This window comes from Oncorhynchus masou, chromosome 25 (assembly GCF_036934945.1).
Source record: "Oncorhynchus masou masou isolate Uvic2021 chromosome 25, UVic_Omas_1.1, whole genome shotgun sequence".
Classification (NCBI taxonomy): Eukaryota; Metazoa; Chordata; class Actinopteri; order Salmoniformes; family Salmonidae; genus Oncorhynchus; species Oncorhynchus masou.
In genome coordinates this window covers 40744811-40767778 of record NC_088236.1, presented here as the reverse complement: position 1 = coordinate 40767778, position 22968 = coordinate 40744811, and the positions used below count along the sequence as shown (strand labels likewise).

Below are 22968 nucleotides of genomic sequence, written 5' to 3'. Positions count from 1 at the left end.
TGTAAACGCGGATCAAAGATCAGACATAATGTAGCAATAACATATAGGGCAACCCCCCCCCACACACACACACTGACCTAGAACCAGGAAATAAATTTAAAAAACTGACCTGAAACCAGCACCTACTGACCCAGAAAGACCCTCCAAGGATTTGCATTGCTATGTTGTGGGACTTCATGTCCCAACGTGCAATGTAACGCTGTAACGTCATATTTGTGCTTCTTCTTCCCGAGCCTCGGACAACTAGCTAGTAACGCTAGCAGTTAGCAAGGTATGTATGATCAAAGATCACGACAAATATTGTTAAAATTGGCAATATGTTTCATGCAATTACGTAATATATATTATATTTTAATTGTGTGATATGCATGATTAAACATTTTTGTTGATACAGAGTCCAAGCTAGCTAGTTAGCGTCAACGACATTATTAGCCCGCTTGTCTGGTTTATGGATTCCACTAGTTACCACAGTCATAAAGTCAAAATTGGCTTCATCGTAAAAATTAAATGAAACAAAAATATGTGCTTTTGGGGTTTAATTTAAGGTAAGGCACAAGGATAGCAGTGTGGTTAAGGTTTAAAATCACATTAAGAATATTATTTGTAGAAATAGGCGGGGTTTATATATATTTATCATAGCTATTAGCTTCTAACAATGACTAGCTCGTGAAAAGACAGCAAACTCGGTGTTTCATTACAAATTGCGATTAGCTAGTTATCTTATTGAATAAAACCTTCATAGACCTGGTAGTTAGCCAGCAGATCCGACCCGCTTGCTTACAGCTGCGCTACTATGGTCAGACAGGCTTCCTGTGCGTAGATAATGACCACTGAGCAGGCAGGAGATATGGCTCGGAAAATGTACCTCAATCCAGGAATGAGAAATATGTTGTACTCTGAATTGTCCCAGTATCCCTACTGTCACACCGAGAAGATTGAATGACTGCTAGTTTTTAAGTAAACTTGGAGAGGAAGAGAGAGGCCCAACTTGGGGGGGAAATCTGTCTCCTTCCAACAGGTAGTGTTTTTTTCGCCCACCAAGCAATGAGTTTTTGTATGGCGGTCAATAAGAGTGTCGAATTTGGTCAACAACAAAAATGTATGGCTTATTTGCTACGTGAGGTTTATTTGATCAAAATTTCTAATGCTTATGTTGTTACACATATATGGATATAAGTATGACACGTGACATTCCAGAGTTGTCTCGAGATTGCTATGCATATTCATGGAATGAGGCTAGTAGCATATCATCCCTCTCCATTGATGGTGCTTTCAAGACAACTGGAAACTCTGGAAAAAAACGAGGTCGTATCATGTCGTCAGTGATCTTCTGGTCGTAAAGTCGGAGCTCTAGAAAGAGGCCAGAGTTCCCAACAATTGTCAAAATAGTGTGCCTTCAAAGGGATTCGACCTCATAACCTCACGTCCCTGAATGGTCCATTGTTCCCTACTCTACCTATGAAGCTACTGGTCAGTTGAAACTTTCTGTACAAAATCCTATATACTATATTTGTAAGTACAGTGTCCAGTAGAGGTCTACACTTGAAAGTAGCTTGGAATCGAAGAAAGCACTGGAACCACAGCCAAATCAGTGGGATCTCGCATTTTGCAACACGTTTTGAAAAGGCATGTGATCAAACAAAGCTTTGTACATAAATGATGACGTTACTCTGATAAAGTGAAACATACATCAGCAGACTGCTTAATGATTTCGATGTGTGCCTCAGAGCTCCGATATAAAACGGAACATCACTACCATTATGGAATGGCAAGTTGCGTTGATCAACAAAGGAGCTAATTGGCTGACACTGCCATTTCAAAATGGCTGTGTGGCTTCTGCTACCGGGCATGAGACGAAAAGGACAGTTTTCCAGAAAAACTAGCAGTCTTTAAATCATCTGTGGAACAGTTGGGATAATGGGACAATTCGGAGTACAACTCATTTCTCATCCCTGGACTGAGGTACGTTGTCGAAGCCATATCTCGCGCAAGCTCCATGGTGTCGTACTCTTCACAGGAAGCCTGTCCAACCCTAGTGCAGCTGTAAGCAAGCGGGTCGGATCTGTTGGTTAACCTGACAGTCAGAATAGACTTGAAAAAGGATCGCCTGCTGAGTCCCCTCACCTTGGACCCTAGTGACAGACACTTGGATCCCTGTCTCAGAACGTTTCCGTTGCACTAGCGCCTACAATTAAGGCCATTTTAGGCATTAACTCAAGCTGCTTAGACACTCTACACATCAGCATGTTAATCCCTCAAGGAGTCTGATCTTTCTTTGACCTGTCTGTTTGGTAAAGTGGATATTACACCCTAACAAGTGTTGTATTTCTCACACACCATCCTACTCTTCAATTATGAGGCCTATTAGTTGAAGTTTCAGACCAGCCTCAATCCCCAAAATAGCTCTGTCATACATTAATAGTTGCCTTCAGATTTGCTTTGACACAGGTATAAGGTCTATGCTTACGCTATTTACAGTATGTCATAACTCCCTTGCTTTCTGGCATATAGGCCAGTTTCTAAACAGAGATTGTACAGTATGTATATCCGTCTAACACGAACCCACCTAGCCCAATATTGGACTAAAGGAGCCTAGCGTTATTCCTTAGTCCAAGGACCTTACGTGCTTTGTTTAAAGGCTGAATTGGCTCTGGAGGCCGTGTTCTAGAAACATAAATCCCTCTACTTTCATATCTCATCAAAATAATTTCACAAATGGAAAATACACACTGTTTTAAAACACTTTTGCAGCCGACAGTATTTTGTTTTAGTGACAACACGTTTGGTCTTCCGTTTACACACGAGATTTAGATAGCACAGGTAGTCCACTCATGTCTTTTCAGTAAACAAGTGTTGTAATATGGAAATATGGCTGTGTGGGAATCCTAACCCTATAAAAGGTGTGTATCAATTTAACATTTTATGAAAGATAAGGTCCTTATGCTTCCAAAACCAATGAGTGTTAGTGTTCAGACCGAGGGTCGCGGCTCTTAACAAAACTCCCCCCCCCCTACAGAAGACTCCTTCATCCAGTGACTTATGTGTCATGTCATGGAACTGAGAGACATGATCAAGCGCTAGAACCGACCGTGCTACTTATTTACCTACCTGTGTTTGTGCCTGTTTGACAACGCTTTTACCACATCAGAGGGTATATCTGTGACCTGTTTACGGTTCTGATAACGAATGCGTTGTTTGCATTGCCGAGCAGTGCCCAGGAAATAATACAATCTAATTGTTAAATGCTATCAAAACCAAACATGGATGTCATTGTTTTGCGCGCACACGCGCCGTTCTACTTCCTGTCTGCGACAGCATGGTGCCAGTAGTGCAAGTTTGCGTTTTGATTTTGGGGGGGGTGCATCTAACAGATGGATGTAATTCTTCATTGGGCACTGCTCAGCGACACAAACGATGCGTTTTCAATCACAATCGTCTGCCAATTACGGATATACCTTTTGTTTGTGGGAAACATGACGCCAAACAGGGACAGTCACGGGCTGGCAAATAACTTGCAAGGTGAGTACATTTTATACAGCTAGGCCAGAGTTCCACTGGCTATATGTCATTAGAACACAGTTCCACTGGGTATCTGTCATTAGAACACAGTTCCATTGGGCATCTGTCACGAGAACACAGTTCCACTGGGTATCTGTCACGAGAACACAGTTCCACTGGGTATCTGTCACTAGAACACAGTTCCACTGGGTATCTGTCACTAGAACACAGTTCCACTGGGTATCTGTCACTAGAACACAGTTCCACTCTGGTCTAGGAAATTGGCTATAAATTGGCTATCTGGCCTATTTAACATCCACACTGAAGTCAGAAGAGAAGTGAGTCATGTACATCTACTGGGTTTACTTTCAGCTTTAACCATGGTGATGAAGTCATCAGTTGAGGATGATGATGTTGGATGGGGACTGGGTGTCCCAGAGAAGATGAGGAACAATGCAAACTGGGTGGACGTTACACATGACTTCAAAGAGGCATGCAAAGGTACAAGGTGTGTGTGTGTGTGTGTGTGTGTGTGTGTGTGTGTGCAGTACAGCAATTCCTAATGTATACCCAGTGTTTTCAGCTCTGTGGGAATTTGGTGCCACCAGTCTGAAATGCAAGCTGGATGGCACAGGTTAAGATGCCCTGCTGACCCCACTGACATCAATGCATGACTAATTCAATTTAAGTAGAAGTTAAGATTCACCCTTTGTTCCTGTGTACCTCTTCAGACAGTACATGCTGGTGTTACACTGTACTACTGTAACACAAATACTGCTCTGGCTTTCATCCCTATAGTTCAGATGACTGAGTACATTTGCATTTGTTTTCTCTGTATTTGCAGAGCTCAACCTTGGGGAGTTGCTCCATGACAAATTGTGAGTATGAGTGTTTGTTTGTTTCAGACACTGTTCTAATCAACCATTAGTGAAATACTTAATTGCTTGCAGTCTGTCTCATTACTGAATACTGGGTATCTATCACTAGACAACACGCACACTTTAGGTCTTTCTAATGGCACGTTTTTCAGCAGGTTTGGCCTGTTTGAGGCTATGTCCGCCATTGAGATGATGGACCCCAAGATGGACGCCGGGATGATTGGCAACCAGGTCAACAGGAAAGTCCTCAGCTTTGAACAGGCAGTCAAGGTATGGCGCTGATTCCTAGAGTTTTGGACTGTGAAATGAAAACGATGGTGTTATGTTGAGCCTTTAGTGAGGTGCATTGTAGTCCACAAAGACTCTAACCCCCTCCCTTTCGTATCCTCTCTCTCATCCTGTCTTGTCTCTAGGATGGTTCCATCAGAGTGAGGGACCTCAGTCTTCCAGAGCTGATTGGGATCATGGACACCTGTTTCTGCTGCTTGGTCAGTTTTATTGCCTTATCAATAACAAACTGAATCAGCAAATGATGCATAATTAATTACCAATCAAAACGTGTGTGTGTGCGTGTGTGTGTGTGTGTGTGTGTGTGTGTGTGTGTAGATCACCTGGCTGGAGGGTCACTCCCTTGCCCAGACGGTGTTCACCTGCCTGTACGTCCACAACCCCGACCTCATCGAGGACCCGGCCCTCAAGGCCTTCGCTCTGGGCATCCTCAAGGTGTGTGACATCGCCCGCGAGAAAGTCAACAAAGCCGCAGTGTTCGAGGAGGTAAGCCACTTGATCCCTTTGGGCTTTTGCATACACACAGTCACGCCAATGGCCATAAAAATTGGTAAAACGGCACCAACAGATCTGGGACTAGGATAACGCACACTGTCTCTCTATCTCCTACAATCCTGTCTATGGGACACAGTTAGGCTTGCAAAATTCCCGGGAACTTTCAATGAATTCCCTGGTTTTCCAGAAGTCCTGGTTGGAGGTTTCCTGGAATCAGAAGGGAATTTATTGAAAGTTCCTGGAGTTTTGCGACCCGCTGTTCCCTCCTACGTGTTCTGACCTGAAACAACGCCTTGTTGTAATATTCACGATCCTGCTCTGTCTCCAGGAGGATTTCCAGGCCATGACGTATGGCTTCAAGATGGCCAACAATGTGACAGATTTACGGGTGACAGGTGATGTTCATGTGACGAGCTTAGTCAGTGTTGTGGTTCATGTATGGCATTGGCGGTATACAATATATATGTGTAGTGTGTGTGTAGTGTGTGTGTGTGTGTACTAAATGAACCTTCTACCAACAGGTATGCTAAAGGATGTGGAGGAAGAGTTACAGAGGAGAGTTAAGGTACAGTACTTTCACACTACTTACTACGTACCACCAACAGAGCTGCACAGCTCATCCGTGACAAGTTATCTCCTCTTCCTCTCTCTCTCTCTCCTTTCCCTCTCCCTCTCATTCCCTCTCTTTCTCTCCGGTAGAGCACACGCAGTCGCCAGGGCGAGCAGCGGAACCCAGGGGTGGAGTTGGAAGTAAGACTGTCACTCTCTCCCTATGGATATATTCACCAGTCCACCTTATCGTCTCTCCCGTCTAATGGCTTTAAATCGACCCCTAACCCTCATGCCCTATGTACTGTAGAGCTAAGAGGCTTTTGATAGGTCTAAGCAATATGGTCAAAATCCCACCTAGTTTATCAGAGGGAAACTTATAGCCTTATCTATACACCTATCAAATAATGTCAGCGTGCATAGGGTGTAGTGTAGCGTCTAGGGGTTGATTTGGGCTTCGGCATATATCCCATGCCTTCTGCCATGCCCAGTCCACCAGAGCTAAGAGTGAGGCAGCCTTTCAGTGAGACAAGCCTGGAATGTGCAGCCGCTTCTCAAAATAAAAGGAATGAACATTGCACGACAGAGCTAAATCTGTGTGTCCCCAGGGTCGACAAAGATATATTGTGTGTTTTTGCGATTGCGTGTGTGACTTAACCTTTTCCTATGCCTTTCTCAGCATCAGCAATGGATAGCACTTTTCAGTAGGATCAAGTTTACACGTCTTCTACTGACTGCGCTGATCGCCTTCACTAAGAAAGAGGTAACACACACATTTAGCTTCACTAAGAAAGAGGTAACACACACATTTAGCTTAGCTTCACTAAGAAAGAGGTAACACACAAGTTTAGCTTCACTAAGAGGTAACACACACATTTAGCTTAGCTTCACTAAGAAAGAGGTAACACACACATTCAGCTTAGCTTCACTAAGAAAGAGGTAACACACACATTTAGCTTAGCTTCACTAAGAAAAAGGTAACACGCACGTTTAGCTTCACTAAGAGGTAACACACATTCAGCTTAGCTTCACTAAGAAAGAGGTAACACACACATTTAGCTTCACTAAGAAAGAGGTAACACACACATTTAGCTTCACTAAGAAAGAGGTAACACACACATTTAGATTAGCTTCACTAAGAAAGAGGTAACACACACATTTAGATTAGCTTCACTAAGAAAGAGGTAACACACACATTTAGCTTCACTAAGAAAGAGGTAACACACACATTTAGCTTAGCTTCACTAAGAAAGAGGTAACACACACATTCAGCTTAGCTTCACTAAGAAAGAGGTAACACACACATTTAGCTTAGCTTCACTAAGAAAGAGGTAGCACACACATTTAGCTTAGCTTCACTAAGAAAGAGGTAACACACACATTTAGCTTCACTAAGAAAGAGGCAACACACACATTCAGCTTAGCTTCACTAAGAAAGAGGTAACACACACATTTAGCTCGGCTTCACTAAGAAAGAGGATCATGTGCATACCGGTAAGCCGATTTGATTTTTGATTGGGCGTGTAATTGGTTGACTGATGCGTGTGATGTCATGTTGGCTCTGTCAGACCAGCTCAGTGAGCGAAGCCCAGAAACTCATGCAGCAGGCAGCAGATCTCCTCCCAGCCCTCCACTCTAGCATCGAGCATGGCATTCAGTACCAGAACGATACTACTAAAGGAGGTAACACGCGCACACACACTCCACTATGGCACCTAGGCCCAATGTGTCCGTCACTACCGTAAGAGGCAATGTTACACTCATTGGAGAACCTCTGACCACAATTTAGCCACTCACAGTTCTGACCCCCCTCCCCCCCGCATTCCAGATCAACCGATCATGATGGGTTTTGAACCGCTGGTGAACCAGAGACTGCTGCCCCCCACCTTCCCCCGCTATGCCAAGATCCTCAAGAGGGAGGAGATGGTCAACTACTTCAGCAAGCTCATCGACCGCATCAAGACCGTGTGCGAGGTCATCAACACAACTAACCTACATGGAATTCTGGTACTACGTCTGTAAATACTACAACAATAATTAGAATACTACATTCTGACAGTACTTCTGTAATGGTCTGCCTGTTAGTACATGTGCTAAAGGTTTATAGTAATGTTTTAACGTTCTGCTTTCAGGACTTTTTCTGCGAGTTCAGTGAGCAGTCCCCTTGCGTCCTCTCCAGGTCTCTGCTGCAGGTAAGCAACATTCTCCCTCGTGATTGGTGCATCTGGACAATTCTCTCCTCTGATTGGTCCTGTTCTGATGAATCCCCTCCCTGTCTCTAGACAACGTTCCTGATAGATAATAAGAAAGTGTTTGGGACCCAACCAATGCAGGACTTGATCAAAGATGCTCTGAGGTACTTTGTCAGCCCGCCGGTGCTCTCCTCCAAGTAAGTCATTGAGGATTGGAGCGTTTCTTTCTATGGCCCAACCTTCAAATGCTTTAGAAATGCATCCTTCCTACCTTCCTTGAAGTCATAAGAGATCTGAATTGGTTGGAGTGGTGTTTAAAATGGTCGCAATGTTGCTTTCACCTATCAAAACACCACAAAGGAAGGAAGGATATGTATGTCTGAGGTATTCGAACAGGGCCTACGAGTTTGTGTTCAAGCTCTATCTCTAGAACTGACTGATCCATGCGTTGCCTCTGCAGGTGCTGCCTGCATAATAACCACCAGGCCAAGGACTACATTGACTCCTTTGTCACACACTGCTCAAGGGTAAGTCACCTGGCTGTGTTCCAAGACCTCTTTTCTCTATATTAATGCCACAATCCTTCATTTGTGTGTGTGTCCCCCCCCCAGACCGAACGGCATCCCTGCCACTTGGTTAGCTATGAAGCTGGGGGAAAATGTAACCACTCAAAATTCATAGATGGAGCCGTGGCTCTGACTATCAACGTGATAGTTTTAAACATATTCTGAAGCTATTATAGGCTTACACTTCTTCTTTTTTCAAACAATGGACTGAAACGACCTTGTTCGGTTTCCCTGCAGCCCTTTTGCAGTCTCATCCAAATCCACGGACACAACCGCGCTCGGCAGAGAGACAAACTAGGCCACATCCTGGAGGAGTTTGCCACACTGCAGGATGAGGTGTGTGTGTCTGGGTGGGTGTCTGGGTGGTTGTGTGTGTGTCTGGGTGGTTGTGTCTGTGTCTGGGTGGTTGTGTGTGTGTCTGGGTGGTTGTGTATGTGTCTGGGTGGTTGTGTATGTGTCTGGGTGGGTGGGTGGGTGGTTGTGTATGTGTCTGGGTGGGTGGGTGTGTGTGTGTGTGTGTCTGGGTGGGTGGGTGTGTGTGTGTGTGTCTGGGTGTGGGTGTGTGTGTGTGAGAGCGAGAGCCAGCGTTTGCGTACGCATTGCTGTTTAGTGACGTGAGTGATCTAAAAGTGTGTGTGTGTGTGTGTGAGTGAGCGCGCGCTCGACTGCATGTCGCTGTTCTCCTGCGGTTGACTTATGGGACTGATGCGGCGGCAACCCCTGCAGGCAGAGAAGGTGGACGCGGCGCTGCACAGCCTGCTGATGAAGCTGGAGCCCCAGAGACAGCACCTGGCCTGCCTGGGCACCTGGATCCTCTACCACAACCTGCGCATCATGATCCAGTACCTGCTCAGCGGCTTCGAGCTGGAACTCTACAGCATGCACGAGTACTACTACATCTACTGGTGAGGAGTGGGCGCCCACGTGTGTTCCAAAGGGCGTGTTCCATGTGTACACTTGCCTGAGAGAGGTGTGTGTGTGTGTGTGTAGGTATCTGTCAGAGTTCCTGTACGCGTGGCTCATGTCCACACTGAGTCGGGCGGACAGCTCTCAGGTGGCTGAGGAGCGCCTCCTGGAGGAGCAGCAGAAAGGGCGCAGCAGCAAGAAAACCAAGAAGAAGAAGAAAGGCCAAGGGGGTCAGGATCAAGTCGTACATTTATTTGCATTGCACTGAATACATCTGGGAGTACACCGCCCACCCCCAACCATAACTTAACCTCAATAAGAATGTGTTTGCGCCTGCAGCTCGCCCCCTCAGCAGAGAAATCACCATGAGCCAAGCCTACCAAAACATGTGTGCTGGCATGTACAAGGTAAGTGTGCGCACACCCACAAACTTGTCCTACACATGTTATGCGTCCTCTGCCCTGGCTCAGTTGTAGTCCTGTTTTCTATCCAGACAGCATAAACACACACACACACACTGAATTCCTGTCTCTGGTGCAGACTATGATCGCCCTGGATATGGACAGGAAGGTGCGGAAGCCGCAGTTTGAGTTGGACAGCGAGCAGGTGCGCTACGAGCACCGCTTTGCCCCCTTCAACAGCGTGGTCACGCCACCGCCAGTCCATTACATCCAGTTCAAGGTAACGTAGTGTGTCACCAACCATCGCTAGCTAGGATTGTGCGCTTGCATTTTCATGTGTCTGCAGGGCATTCCAGGTCAACATAATTGCAGACGCTGCAACGAATTTCAGGAATGACATGTTATAGTGGAGATATAAAAAAATATATAATTTGTATCGTGACCCGTTTCTCTCCGTGTGTGTCGGCTGTAGGAGATGTCCGATCTGAAGAAGTACAGTCCTCCTCCCAAGTCAGCTGACCTCTACATGGCGGCAAGCAAACACTTCCAGCAAGCCAAACTCATCCTGGAGAACGTCCCCACCCCCGACCCAGAGGTCAGCAAACCCAGCAGTAGTAAAATAGATTGTGCCTCCTGTTTGTGGGTCTGAATTGCCTCTTTTAATTTGCTGATTGTTGCAGGTGAATCGGATCCTAAAAGTTGCCAAACCCAACATTGTGGTCATGAAGCTACTTGCCGGGGGGCACAAGGAGACAAAGGTAACAACACATCATAATGCACTGAGCAAAACGTAAACAAAGTATTTGGGGAATTTAAACATTTCTGGGGCATTGTTGTTGTTTGGTGATAAGGAAAATGGTATTCCCCATCTCTAGGTACTGCCAGAGTTTGATTTCTCTGCTCACAAGTACTTCCCTGTGGTCAGGATCATCTGAATCCAAGCCCTGAGTTTACTATGACAACTCAAACCCAGTACACTCCTCCCTGACCCAAGTGTGGCGTGTGAGCCCAAAACGGAGACCAACTCAACAATATTCTCGTCTGTGTTACTCTATGTCACTCTGGTAGGACAGAGACAGCAACATTGTTATATATGTCCCATTATGGCACCTGAAATCATGGCCATCTCCATTTTGAAGTAGTCCATTTTCTTCTACTCCTATGAGTTGGTAAACAAACTTAAAGGTTGCATACTGCCACCTATGGTGTGTTGTTTAAATGGGTATAAAGCCAGATTTACTGCCACCTGCAGTTATGGTGGCAGTAATATAATTATAATAGTTATATAATTAGTTATATAATTCATTGGCTGATCCCTCCTGATGACCTGGATGGAATTATGTTATCCTTCCTTAACCCATAGGAAGTCTCACCCAGTTGACTACTTCAAAATGGTGGAAGTCCTCAGTTGCACTGCCCTTGCTAAAACAGGATTTTGGGCCCTAGAGTCCTCTACGTCTGTGGCATTGACCCACAAAGGACTACAAATACCAGACATCCCAGAGGACGGACAAAACTACATCCTCCACAATTCCCAACACAAATTTGACTATGGTATTACAATTATTTATTTTTTGTAATCTCTGTCATACACTTCCTCAATAAAAACGTGTGATTATTTAACATTTCAGAAAATGTGTTCATTCACTGTTCAGTAAGCAACAAATACATTGAAACAATTTAACGGCGACAAAAGTCCATTGTACAAAACGAAAAACCTATCCACAAGTGAAAAATATTCAACCATAATTTCCATTTGGATGAGTCTGCTATATAAAAAAATATATAAAACGTTTGTATTTGAAACATTTATAGTAGTGGGTCTGCCAGGTACACCAAAGATGCACAGAGGAGACTTTTTTAAATCATCAATATTCAGAAAAAGAAACCATATTAAAATAGTTATGGTGTGAGCAGGACACAAGATGGTCAAAGCTCGAATGATCCCTGCAAACATTTCAAATGATACAACAAAAACCTCATTACATTTTTCTAGTTTACATTTTGTCATACAGCCCTGTTACCCAATTGCGAGTTACTTCAGAGAGTACAGTATGAAATTAAACTATTTTTCCTTCTTTGTTTACCCATCTACCAATAGGTGTCCTTTGCAAGGACTTGGAAATCCTCCCTGGTCTTTGTGGTTGAAATTCACTACTCGACTGAGAGACCTGACAGATACAGTGGGGCAAAAAAGTATTTAGTCAGCCACCAATTGTGCACGTTCTCCCACTTAAAAAGATGAGAGAGGCCTGTAAGTTTCATCATAGGTACACTTCAACTATGACAGACAAAAATGAGAGAAAAAAATCCAGAAAATCACATTGTAGGATTTTTTATGAATTTATTTGGAAATTATGGTGGAATACTCAGTAGGGTCTGCGGAATCCATGAATGGTGTCATGTCATGGAGTGTAGCTGGTCATTTACTCTGCCCAGCAGGCTGTTCTACACAACCCCACCTGAAAAACTGAACGTATTTGGTTAGTAGAACCCCAACTGACTATTTTCCATCCCAGTTTATTTAAGACAGAAATTCATATTTTCTCTTAACCAGTGTGTGGTCTTGCAATAACTAAAATATAACATTATATTAATATGCTTTTGGGCCACATATTTGGAGAAAGGCCGACAACATAACATTCTAAAATGTTAACTGTCCATGGTTCTGTATCTCACTGTTCAAATGTCAACATAAAGCTTCCTATGACCTAACCTTTTGTTCAAACTCACCTGTTTTTGTTTTCTAGGGACTCTAGTGAGTAGACTGGACTCTGGTTTTATGGACACAAAATCGATCATTTCTAATTATATTTGTATCATATAGTGTCCAGGCACCCCGTTTTAAGCTCTTTGACCACAGAAAAAGTCCCGCAACACTCTGTATTATTCAGAGCCTCGTGAATTGACACCATATATAGATTCTACAGACCCTACTGAGTACTCCCCACCCCACTTTTATGGGACAAAGAATAGTTTTTTTTTCTTTATAAGCCCATAGTAATACATATATATACAAAAAGAAACTACATTTTAATGCCTATTCCACCCATGCTCTACCAAGGTTTTCCAGCACACAGCTTTGACCGAGTGCAGTAGCTATGTTAGTATTGTACTTCAAACTACAGTAACTTCTTTAAACAAACTAATTCATACTCTTAGAGGACATGCTTCCACAATCATTTGATTTGTACCGCATACAAGTATTGGATTCTTCGCACACCACAGTAAGATATTATCCCATTACACTACCTTTTCATGCTTTTTAAAATAAAAATAATGGAAGATTTGATTTATACTTACAATACCATCAGGCTTGATTTAACTGTTTTGTCTTCTAGTACTGTGGTGCATGGCTGTATTTCCTTAAACCTTTATTTTAGCAAAACATGTAAGTTAAAAAATATTATAATAACATCCTTTTGGTCTAGACACTCGAATGTATTTGTCCTCTTGCTCAGTTGTGCACCGGGGCCTCCCACTCCTCTTTCTATTCTGGTTAGAGCTAGTTTGCGCTGGCTGTTCTGTGAAGGGAGTAGTGCACAGCGTTGTACGAGATCTTCAGTTTCTTAGCAATTTCTCGCATGGAATAGCCTTCATTTCTCAGAACAAGAATAAACCGACGAGTAGCAGAAGAAAGTTCTTTTTATGGACATTTGAGCCTGTAATCAAACCCACAAATGCTGATGTTCTAGATACTCAACTAGTCTAAAGAAGACCAGTTTTATTGCTTTCCTAAATCAGGACAACATTTTTCAGCTTTGCTAACATAATTGCAAAAGGGTTTTCTAATAATCAATTAGCCTTTTAAAATGATAAACTTGGATTAGCTAACACAACGTGCTATTGGAACACAGGGATGGTTGCTGATAATGGGTCTCTACGTCTATGTACAGTTGAAGACGGAAGTTTACATACACCTTAGCCAAATACATTTAAACTCAGTTTTTCACAATTCCTGACATTTAATCCTGGTAACAAATCCCTTTCTTAGGTCAGTTAGATCACCACTTTATTTTAAGAATGTGAAATGTCAGAATAATAGAGAGAATTCTTTATTTCAGCTTTTACTTCTTTCATCACATTCCCAGTGGGTCAGAAGTTTACATACACTCAATTAGTATTTTGTAGCATTGCCTTTAAATTATTTAACTTGGGTCAAACTTTTCAGGGAGCCTTCCACAAGCTTCCCACAATAAATTGGGTGAATTTTGGCCCATTCCTCCTGACAAAGCTGGTGTAACTGAGTCAGGTTTATAGGCCTCCTTACTCGCACATGCTTTTTCAGTTCTCCCCACAAACTTTCTATAGGATTAAGGTAAGGGCTTTGTGATGGCCACTCCAATGCCTTCACTTTGTTGTCCTTGAGACATTTTGCCACTACATTGGAAGTATGGTTGGCGTCATTGTCCATTTGGAAGATTGATTTGCGACCAAGCTTTAACTTCCTGACTAATGTCTTGAGATGTTGCTTCAATATATCCACATAATTGTTCTTCCTCATGATACCATCTATTTTGTAAATGCACCAGTCCCTCCTGCAGCAAAGCACCCCCACAACATGATGCTGCCACGCCCGTGCTTCATGGTTGGGATGGTGTTCTTTGACTTGCAAGCCTCCCCCTTTCTCCTCCAAACATAATGATGGTCATTATGGCAGTTCTATTTTTGTTTCATCAGACCAGAAGACATTTCTCCAAAAAGTATAATCTTTGTCCCCATGTGCAGTTGCACCATCTATTTTGTAAATGCACCAGTCCCTCCTGCAGCAAAGCACCCCCACAACATGATGCTGCCACCCCCGTGCTTCATGGTTGGGATGGTGTTCTTTGACTTGCAAGCCTCCCCCTTTCTCCTCCAAACATAATGATGGTCATTATGGCAGTTCTATTTTTGTTTCATCAGACCAGAAGACATTTCTCCAAAAAGTATGATCTTTGTCCCCATGTGCAGTTGCAAACAGTAGTCTGGCTTTTTTATGGAGGTTTTTCACTTTTCGCACCAAAGTACGTTCATCTCTAGGAGACAGAACGCGTCTCCTTCCTGAGCGGTATGACGGCTGCGTGGTCCCATGGTGTTTATACTTGTGTACTATTGTTTGTACAGATGAACATGGTACCTTCAGGCGTTTGGAAATTGCTCCCAAGGATGAACCAGACTTGTGGAGGTCTACAATTTCTTTTCTGAGATCTTGGCTGATTTCTTTAGATTTTCTAATGATGTCAAGCAAAGATACACAGAGTTTGAAGGTAGACCTTGAAATACATCCACGGGTACACCTCCAATTGACAAAAATTATGTCAATTAGCCTATCAGAAGTTTCTAAAGCCATGACATTTTCTGGAATTTTCCAAGCTGTTTAAAGGCACAGTCAACTTAGTGTATGTAAACTTCTTACCCACTGGAATCGTGATACAGTGAATTATAAGTGAAATAATCTGTTTGTAAGCAATTGTTGGACAAATGACTTGTGTCATGCACTAATAGATGTGCTAACTGACTTGCCAAAACTATAGTTTGTTAACAATAAATTTGTGGAGTGGTTGAAAAAAATAGTTTTAATGACTCCAGCCTAAGTATGTAAACCTCCGACTTCAAATGTAGATATTCCATTCAAAAGCAGCTGTTTCCAGCTACAATAATAATTTACAACATTAACAATGTCTACACTGTATTTCTGATCAATTTTGTTATTTTAATGGACAAAAAAAATGTGCTTTTCTTTCAAAAACAAGGACATTTCTAAGCGATCCCAAACTTTGACGGTAGTGTGTAATATATATTAAGTACCAGTCAGTTTGGACACACCTACTCAGTCAAGGGTTTTTCTTTATTTTTACTATTTTCTACATCATAGAATAATAGTGAAGACATCAAAACTATGAAATAACACATGGAATCATGTAGTAACCAAAAAAAAGTGTTACACAAATCAAACTATATTTTATTTTTGAGATTCTTCAAAGTGGCCACCCTTTGCCTTGATGACATTCTCTCAACCAATGTGATTTTATCTGTGGCCAAAGACCTTCACCCTTCTCAGATGGGCACTTCTAATGTAAATCTATGACAGTACCCAAGGGTCTTTTAATTTTCATGCTCTCCCCGTAGATGTTGCAGTAATGTAGTGTCCCCATTAGTGACGGAACACTGAGCCAATCACAGCACAACTAGAGAATGTGACCAACCCCTATGCGCCATATTTTCTGCTGGCTGCCCCACCACCACAGAAAGCACTGATCTAGACTCAAACACCTGCATTTTGGAACTGCCTTACTCAAGAAAGCAAAAAAGAGACTGTATGCGGCTTTACTAACAAAATTATTATTTATTTTTTAAACATTTGCAAACGGATATGTGACACGTATTAATGTCAAAATAACATGCAAACATTTGTATTTAAAAAAAATGTAATACCACCAATAAAAAATATGTTTTGATACGGTGTGCCCTTATAAACAAGACCCTGGATTCAAGCTCAAGGAAAGATCCTGAATAACTGACTTGAAATAGGGTCAATGAGAGACTGAATGTGTCCCCTAACCTTTGACCCAGAGGTCCTCAGCAAGCTCCTGTGCAAAGGCGGCCGCCCCTTTGTCTCCCACCACCAGGGTGTTGCAGTTGAGAGTGACCCAGCGGGGGCCTCCCATGCCCTCAAATTCAGGCCTTCAGTACCTCTGAGACACGGCCTAGGCTGCAGTGCAGGGGAGAGGTCAGTCGACGGGAGCTCACACATAACCCAATACCACACAATAAGGATGCATGAGTCTGCCCATGCAATTGTTGAATGTGTAATCAATTCAATACAGATCTTTGAGTATGTCATACTCGCCATCACCATTAGAGGGAAACAGAGCTCTGGTAGATAGCTGAACATTAGAAAACACAAATGAGAGAAAACACAAACAGATAATGTAAACACATTGATGTAGCTTTAACACAATGAACCAAGTAAAATGTACCATTGGCTAAACCCTGGTGAGTAACAACAAACGAGTGTTAGTGGGTGCACTGCGGAAACTTGGGTTGGTTCAGGTGAATGTGCCTCTGCAACTTGCTACCTTGCTGAAAGTGAGAAAGTCGATCTCTCTCAATGGAAGACCATGGAGTTGGGGGGTAATTGAGGTTTGGTTAAGCTGTCAGACACTCAGGGTGCCTTACAGTATTCTCCTTGAAGCGGATGGCTAGAATCTTCTTCCTATAGTCCAACCTGTAGTCATTCATTTTCCAGACAGAGATCGCACAAGGAATTAGGACAGGTTATGAGGCAAGGGGCTCCTACTTAAAGTTTCAAGTGGGTTAGCCTACTTGATGCTTACCTGGCTCTCCGACACCGAGTCTGTTTTGGTAGCTGCTGCTGACTGTGAAATGGTGTAGCTGTTAATTGACAGTCAGAGATTTGTCAGTTTGAGCCGATCCCCGTTGAAGTCAAGCATCCCTTGACTCAGGTTTGCCTTGACTGCTGGCAACGGGGCTGAGTCCTGCATAGCGCACACATCATAACAAGCCTCGAAGTCCTGGGCATCTCTGCACTGAATTTGGACAGTGTCTAACGTTTCCAATCTTGTGGCAGGAAAAACAGCACACATTTAAGTATGCAATATGGAGGACGTTGTATGCATCAAATTGTGGCTTAAATGTTTTTATATGATATTATATAGCTAATATGAATAAATTGTATCTCATTAAACTACATAAATCCTTCGTTTTAGGCAAACAATGCTTTTTCTCATGTAATGAGTGTAGGGAGCTCAGATGTGTAGCTTTCTGTCCAATTAGACACTTTCTGGACAATATTTCTGTCCATTGGGGGACACCTTTTGTCTCCAGAGCGCCCAGAGACAAAAGTTTCTTATAGACTCTTTTAGCTGCTAGCTAGCTTCACTTCAAAAGTAGCTAACTAGTCTATGTTGAGTTCTGATTTGGTTCGGTCTGAACTGGCCTTGATTTCAACGTCCACAGACGTTCGGTCCAGACTGGCCTATATTTGGCCCAAACATAGACGTATATGATTGGTTTAGATTTGATCCGAAACATAGATGTCTGTGATTGGTTCAAATTTGGTCCGGACCAGACCAAATCTGAACCAATCATAGACATCTATGTTTCACAAGTTTGGACAGTACTGCACCATACAGTAGAAGCACAGTACAATATGGTAAAGTAAAGAAAAATATAGTTCAGTAGAGTACAGCACAGTGTATTGTATTGTAGCCTACTTTACACTACTGAACTAAAGTGTGGTCTGTTGGTTTATTCTGTAGGTTGGGCTACTTTTAAAAAATCATCGCTGCCAGTTTGAAAAAGCTAACATAAGTGCATGTGACAGATGGGAGCAACAATAAATATTATGTTGCAATCTTCGAAGGAATTAATATTGTGATATAATGATTACTTAATTGAGAATATACAGTAGGTGAGAGTGAAATTTGACCATAGAATCAATGACAAAAAAAGTACATTTCAAAGTCTGTAAATTAAGTATTTTAAACTTTCATTCAGAATTTTTTTTTTTTTTTACTGATTTCAACATCCAACTTTAGTTCAGAACCGAAACATTTCCTGAAAATACGTATTTAACGTCTGGAAAATATGTATTTTCAACGTTCGTAAAATACGACTTTTCGACGCCCGGAAAATACATATTTTCAATATCCATATAAGATGTATTTATGACATCAAGAAAAAACATTTCACGTCCGGAAAATATGCATTTTCACCTTTCATTCAGCTCCAAAAATGGGAAAGACGTCTAAAATACTTTCAAAGCCATTTTGCTTACTGGGTACAAACCAACTGCACAGCCTGGTCTCATAGACTAGACGTAACAGAGTACATGTAAATCCGGGACACTCAAATTAGTATGATATGTTACATTTGATATTGTTAAATAAGACAGCCGATTACGTAAATCAAGGGTGGGCTTATAACACTAATGTCTATTAACCCAAGTTGCGAGTTCGAAACTCATCACAGAAAATGTTAGCTAATTGGCAACTTTTCAACTACTTACTACTTTTTTTGCTAATTTGTAACTACTTAGCATGTTAGCTAACCCATCCGATAACCCTTTTAGGTAACCCTTCCCCTAATCCAGTGGTGGGCCGTCAGGGCCAGCAAGGCCTTCTCTGCTGGCCTAAACATCATCAGAATATAATTTTCTTTTAAATATATTTTCCCACAAATATGTATTAAATTATTCCCCAGAGTAAGAGTTACACTCTTCATTTCATAGCGTTCCTCTTGGTTGCACTGCTTCCAGCCCCAGGTTGAGATTTGGAGGGCTGGTCTTTATGTTAGATATTTTATCCCATCATATTCAGCCATCATGTGTTGCCAGGGGTCTAAAATCTGCCCTCAGGCCTTCAGAATCAACAGTGCGGGCGCTTGTAGCTTAAAGTGAATGGAAATTAAAATTGTGTCAACCAATCAGCTTTAGAGTTGGCTATTGTACGCCTGCTGGCTGGCTCCAGTGTTACACAGGAGCCAGCTAGCAGGCATAGTGCCTGCACGTCTTTTGATTGGATTACCAATATTGAGAGGCAGGTCCTATATGGGCAGGTCTCAGAACTAGGAAACTGAAATTGATCAACGCGTACTACTAAGCTGTTTTTCAACCCACAATGGCGGAAGGAGAAGATATCGATTTGGTCGAGGATATAATTATAACGCCATTCTCAAGACAAACTTTTCAAGAAAAGTTAGACATTGTCAGGAGAGGGAGACGCCGACGCTACAAAGCCTGTCACAGGCGGGAAAGGGGTTTGTTTGCCACTTTCAATTATGGGCGCTATCAATGACTCACAGGCTCCGAGAAGCACTGCAAACTGTACTGCTGGGAATGCCTATTATTTGCAAGTGATCAATTTGGTGTTTGGAGCCACACTGGCTTTGCAAACCTGAGTTGTCTAACCAAGGCAGCAACGAGACACCAAAGTACAGCTGGGCACTTACAAACAATGGTGCTTTTGAAAACTTTTGGGGACACCCGAGTGGCTCTACAGCTCAAGAACAAGCGCGCGGGGCAACGAAGCTGCACAATGAAAAGGTATTGTACTCTTCCCCTGCAATTCTCTGAATAAAAATGTCAATTTCAAGGTGACGCAACGCCTGGTTATACTGCGTTTCTGTCTAAATGTATAGTGTCTAGAGCCATGGCATCATAATGATGGTAATAAGAGGTGTATTAATTCGGGTGGGACTGTGTAGGACTTCACTGAAGGCCCAGGCCCCAGAACCACGGCACGCTACTGCCCTAATCCTATAACCTAATTCCTAAACTTAACCCTAACCCCTAGCCTAGCTAACATTAGTCACCTAGCTGACATTAGCAACAACTAATTAGAATTCGTAACATACCATACAAATTGTAATTCATAACATATCATATGAAATGGATGATGGCCATCCACAAATTAATACATGCCATTCAAAATGTATTATATGATACTAAATGGTCCATTTTGAGTACAACACACCTAAATTGTTTTACTATCATTTACTGCAGGGCTGCCCAGCAACCCTTTTCCTGGAGATCTACCGTCCTGTGGGTTCAGTCTAACCCTAATTTAGCACACCTGTCTGGGTGTATTCACTTGGAACCAAACAGAAGCAAACAGTACAACCCACTTGAATCTTCCCAAAAGAAACGCATCTTTTTGTTGCAAAACGTTTTCTATTTGCAACTGTTTGCTATACAGTTTGGACTAATGATTACACCCCAGATTGTATGTATAGGCCTAAACTGCTCACCAAGACCAAATAAAATCAAATTTATTTATATAGCCCTTCGTACATCAGCTGATATCTCAAAGTGCTGTACAGAAACCCAGCCTAAAACCCCAAACAGCAAGCAATGCAGGTGTAGAAGCACGGTGGCTAGGAAAAACTCCCTAGAAAGGCTAAAACCTAGGAAGAAACCTAGAGAGGAACCAGGCTATGTGGGGTGGCCAGTCCTCTTCTGGCTGTGCCGGGTGGAGATTATAACAGAACATGGCCAAGATGTTCAAATGTTCATAAATGACCAGCGTGGTCGAATAATAATAATAATAATAATAAGTCAGAACAGTTGAAACTGAAGCAGCAGCACGGTCAGGTGGACTGGGGACAGCAAGGAGTCATCATGTCAGGTAGTCCTGGGGCATGGTGCTAGGGCTCAGGTCAGTTGAAACTGGAGCAGCAGACCTAGCTGAATCAGGTATGCTAACTTAATCCAACATTGGACAAAAAAACCTACAGGATGGTAGATCTCCAGGAAGAGGGTTACGCTGCCCTGTAGGTCTTACATTGGAACAGGTCTTTACTGGAACTGAATCCTGTCACCTGGGTTTATTTTCAGTGTAACACACCCTTACTACCATCATTTACTGGAACACGGCGGGCTAAAGACCGTAGAAACCAACGTTTTCAGGAAATGAATTAACAACGCCAATCACAATTTATAGCTTAGTTCATAGCTACCATAAAAATTCCCCTTATCATTGCTCTATGTCACGTAACGTTCCTTGGTGAAAGCATAGGGGACGGGACAGTATATAAAGAGCGGAGCAACCTCTACTCCACTCATCACTCCATCACTGGCCGACCTGAGAAAATACTACCTGTGACTTGCCTACGACTAGTTAACCAGCAAAATCACCATGAAGGTCCTGAGCATCTCTGTATTACTCTGTGTGGCCTTGACTCTAAGGGAAGCAGCAGGGCAGCAGCAGGCTGTGGCAGTGGAACAACTAAGCATTGTTCCAGTTCTAGAGGAGGCTAAAGAGACTGGGCCACTGAAGCCACTGGGTGACGCTCCAATGGAGACCATAGTAGAACTGGTAGAAAACAAAGTAGAGCTTGCTCTACCTGAAGAAGGGGAAGCTGAGGCTGATGCTCTTGCGCTGGTCCAAGCACCAGGGATAAGGTTGTTGTACTGCCCTGATGGTTGGTACCAACATCAGTCGCGCTGTTTCCTCTTTGTGAACTCATACTTGCCGTGGCACAACGCAGAGGAACACTGCAACACTCTGCATGCAAACCTGGCCTCCGTTCAGAACCCCCGACAGTATCGCTTCCTGCAGCAGTTAACGACAATGGCCAACCGGCACAGCGCGTGGATCGGTGGATTCCATCTCCAAGACAGGTGGCTGTGGATCGACCGTGTAGGATTCTACTACGAAAACTGGTACACACACCTTGATGTGGACCGCAACGCTTGCATCCATCTGCGCACCTCAGTGGGCTGGTCAAATGCTCACTGTGGCACAGGTCTCCCATTCATCTGTGTGAAAATGTCCTGTTAGTCAAGATTGTGCTTCCTGCCAGCAGCATGATTTCAGTACGAGAAAGAATTGTTAGTTGGTTCATGTTATTTCTAACTGCTTTCAGCATTTTAGCGTAATGAATCCAGGCTGCATCACATCCGGCCGTGATTGGGAGTCCTATAGTGAGGCGCACAATTTGCCCTGTCGTCCGGGTTTGGCCGGGGTAGGCCGCCATTGTAAATGACAATTTGTTCTAAACTGGCTTGCCGAGTTCAAGGTTCAATAAAAATAAAAAACATTGATTTTATTACTGACTTCATTCAGTCACCCTGGATGTCTGCCAAAAGGCTAAATGTGACTTAAGCAAGATGCAGTCATAGGATTCCATTGATCCAGGTTTATTCTACAAAAGCAATGACGTCCAAAACATTATTGCGACATGTGTAATGCAAACGGCATTGATACATGATACATTTAAGAAAGATCAACAACATTTTTATCTGTTCGACTGGGGTGGATTTTTATTTTGTCGAACTTTCTTTATTGCAACAAATAATGGTGTTTTTCTAATAAATGATGATTGCAGAATAATTTTGAAGGTAAACTGGGCATGACGTAACTATAACGCTCCACTCCACATTTCATTCTGAATGCCTACTGCTAGCAAAATCAATTTTTTCCACTCTAAAAATGTTTCTTTTCTGGGGGGGGGGGGGGGGGGGTGACATTATGTCCAGCTGTTTTTATCGACACAAGATGGTTAAATGGAAGTGGACAAGTTATTAATGGAAACACACAGTAGCTACTGATGATGGAAACTGCTCTTCGAATAAATATGATTGCCGAACTCCACTCCACATGTAATTCTAATGCCTACTGCTCGCAACATCCATTTATTCAACAATAAAAAATAAAAAAAATAATTGCGGGACCAGGTTTGTATTGACTTT

The 22968-nt window shown here is 42.8% G+C and overlaps 2 protein-coding genes across 5 annotated transcripts; both read left to right on the top strand.

Annotated features, from left to right (window-relative positions):
* Positions 1 to 172: 172 nt before the first annotated feature.
* Positions 173 to 11396, top strand: LOC135514334 (N-alpha-acetyltransferase 35, NatC auxiliary subunit-like). 4 transcript variants are annotated; one of them, XM_064937743.1, is made up of 23 exons: positions 173 to 271; positions 3871 to 3999; positions 4343 to 4376; positions 4532 to 4646; positions 4790 to 4864; positions 4983 to 5150; positions 5488 to 5554; positions 5681 to 5724; positions 5859 to 5909; positions 6388 to 6471; positions 7277 to 7391; positions 7537 to 7715; positions 7841 to 7900; positions 7991 to 8097; positions 8361 to 8427; positions 8704 to 8802; positions 9193 to 9371; positions 9457 to 9602; positions 9712 to 9779; positions 9913 to 10053; positions 10246 to 10368; positions 10454 to 10531; positions 10649 to 11396. In XM_064937743.1, exons 2-23 carry the CDS (start codon positions 3879 to 3881, stop codon positions 10706 to 10708), a joined length of 2181 nt encoding a protein of 726 aa, XP_064793815.1. In that variant the 5' UTR covers positions 173 to 271; positions 3871 to 3878; the 3' UTR covers positions 10709 to 11396. The 4 variants fall into 4 exon arrangements, with proteins under 4 accessions (XP_064793815.1, XP_064793814.1, XP_064793818.1 ...); XM_064937742.1 differs by having other exon boundaries at positions 4529 to 4646; XM_064937746.1 differs by lacking the exon at positions 173 to 271 and having other exon boundaries at positions 3934 to 4006.
* A 9932-nt stretch (positions 11397 to 21328) lies between these two features.
* On the top strand, positions 21329 to 22325 carry LOC135514333 (ladderlectin-like). The gene has a single exon (XM_064937741.1). It carries the CDS (start codon positions 21413 to 21415, stop codon positions 22055 to 22057), a length of 645 nt encoding a protein of 214 aa, XP_064793813.1. The 5' UTR covers positions 21329 to 21412; the 3' UTR covers positions 22058 to 22325.
* Positions 22326 to 22968: the final 643 nt, after the last annotated feature.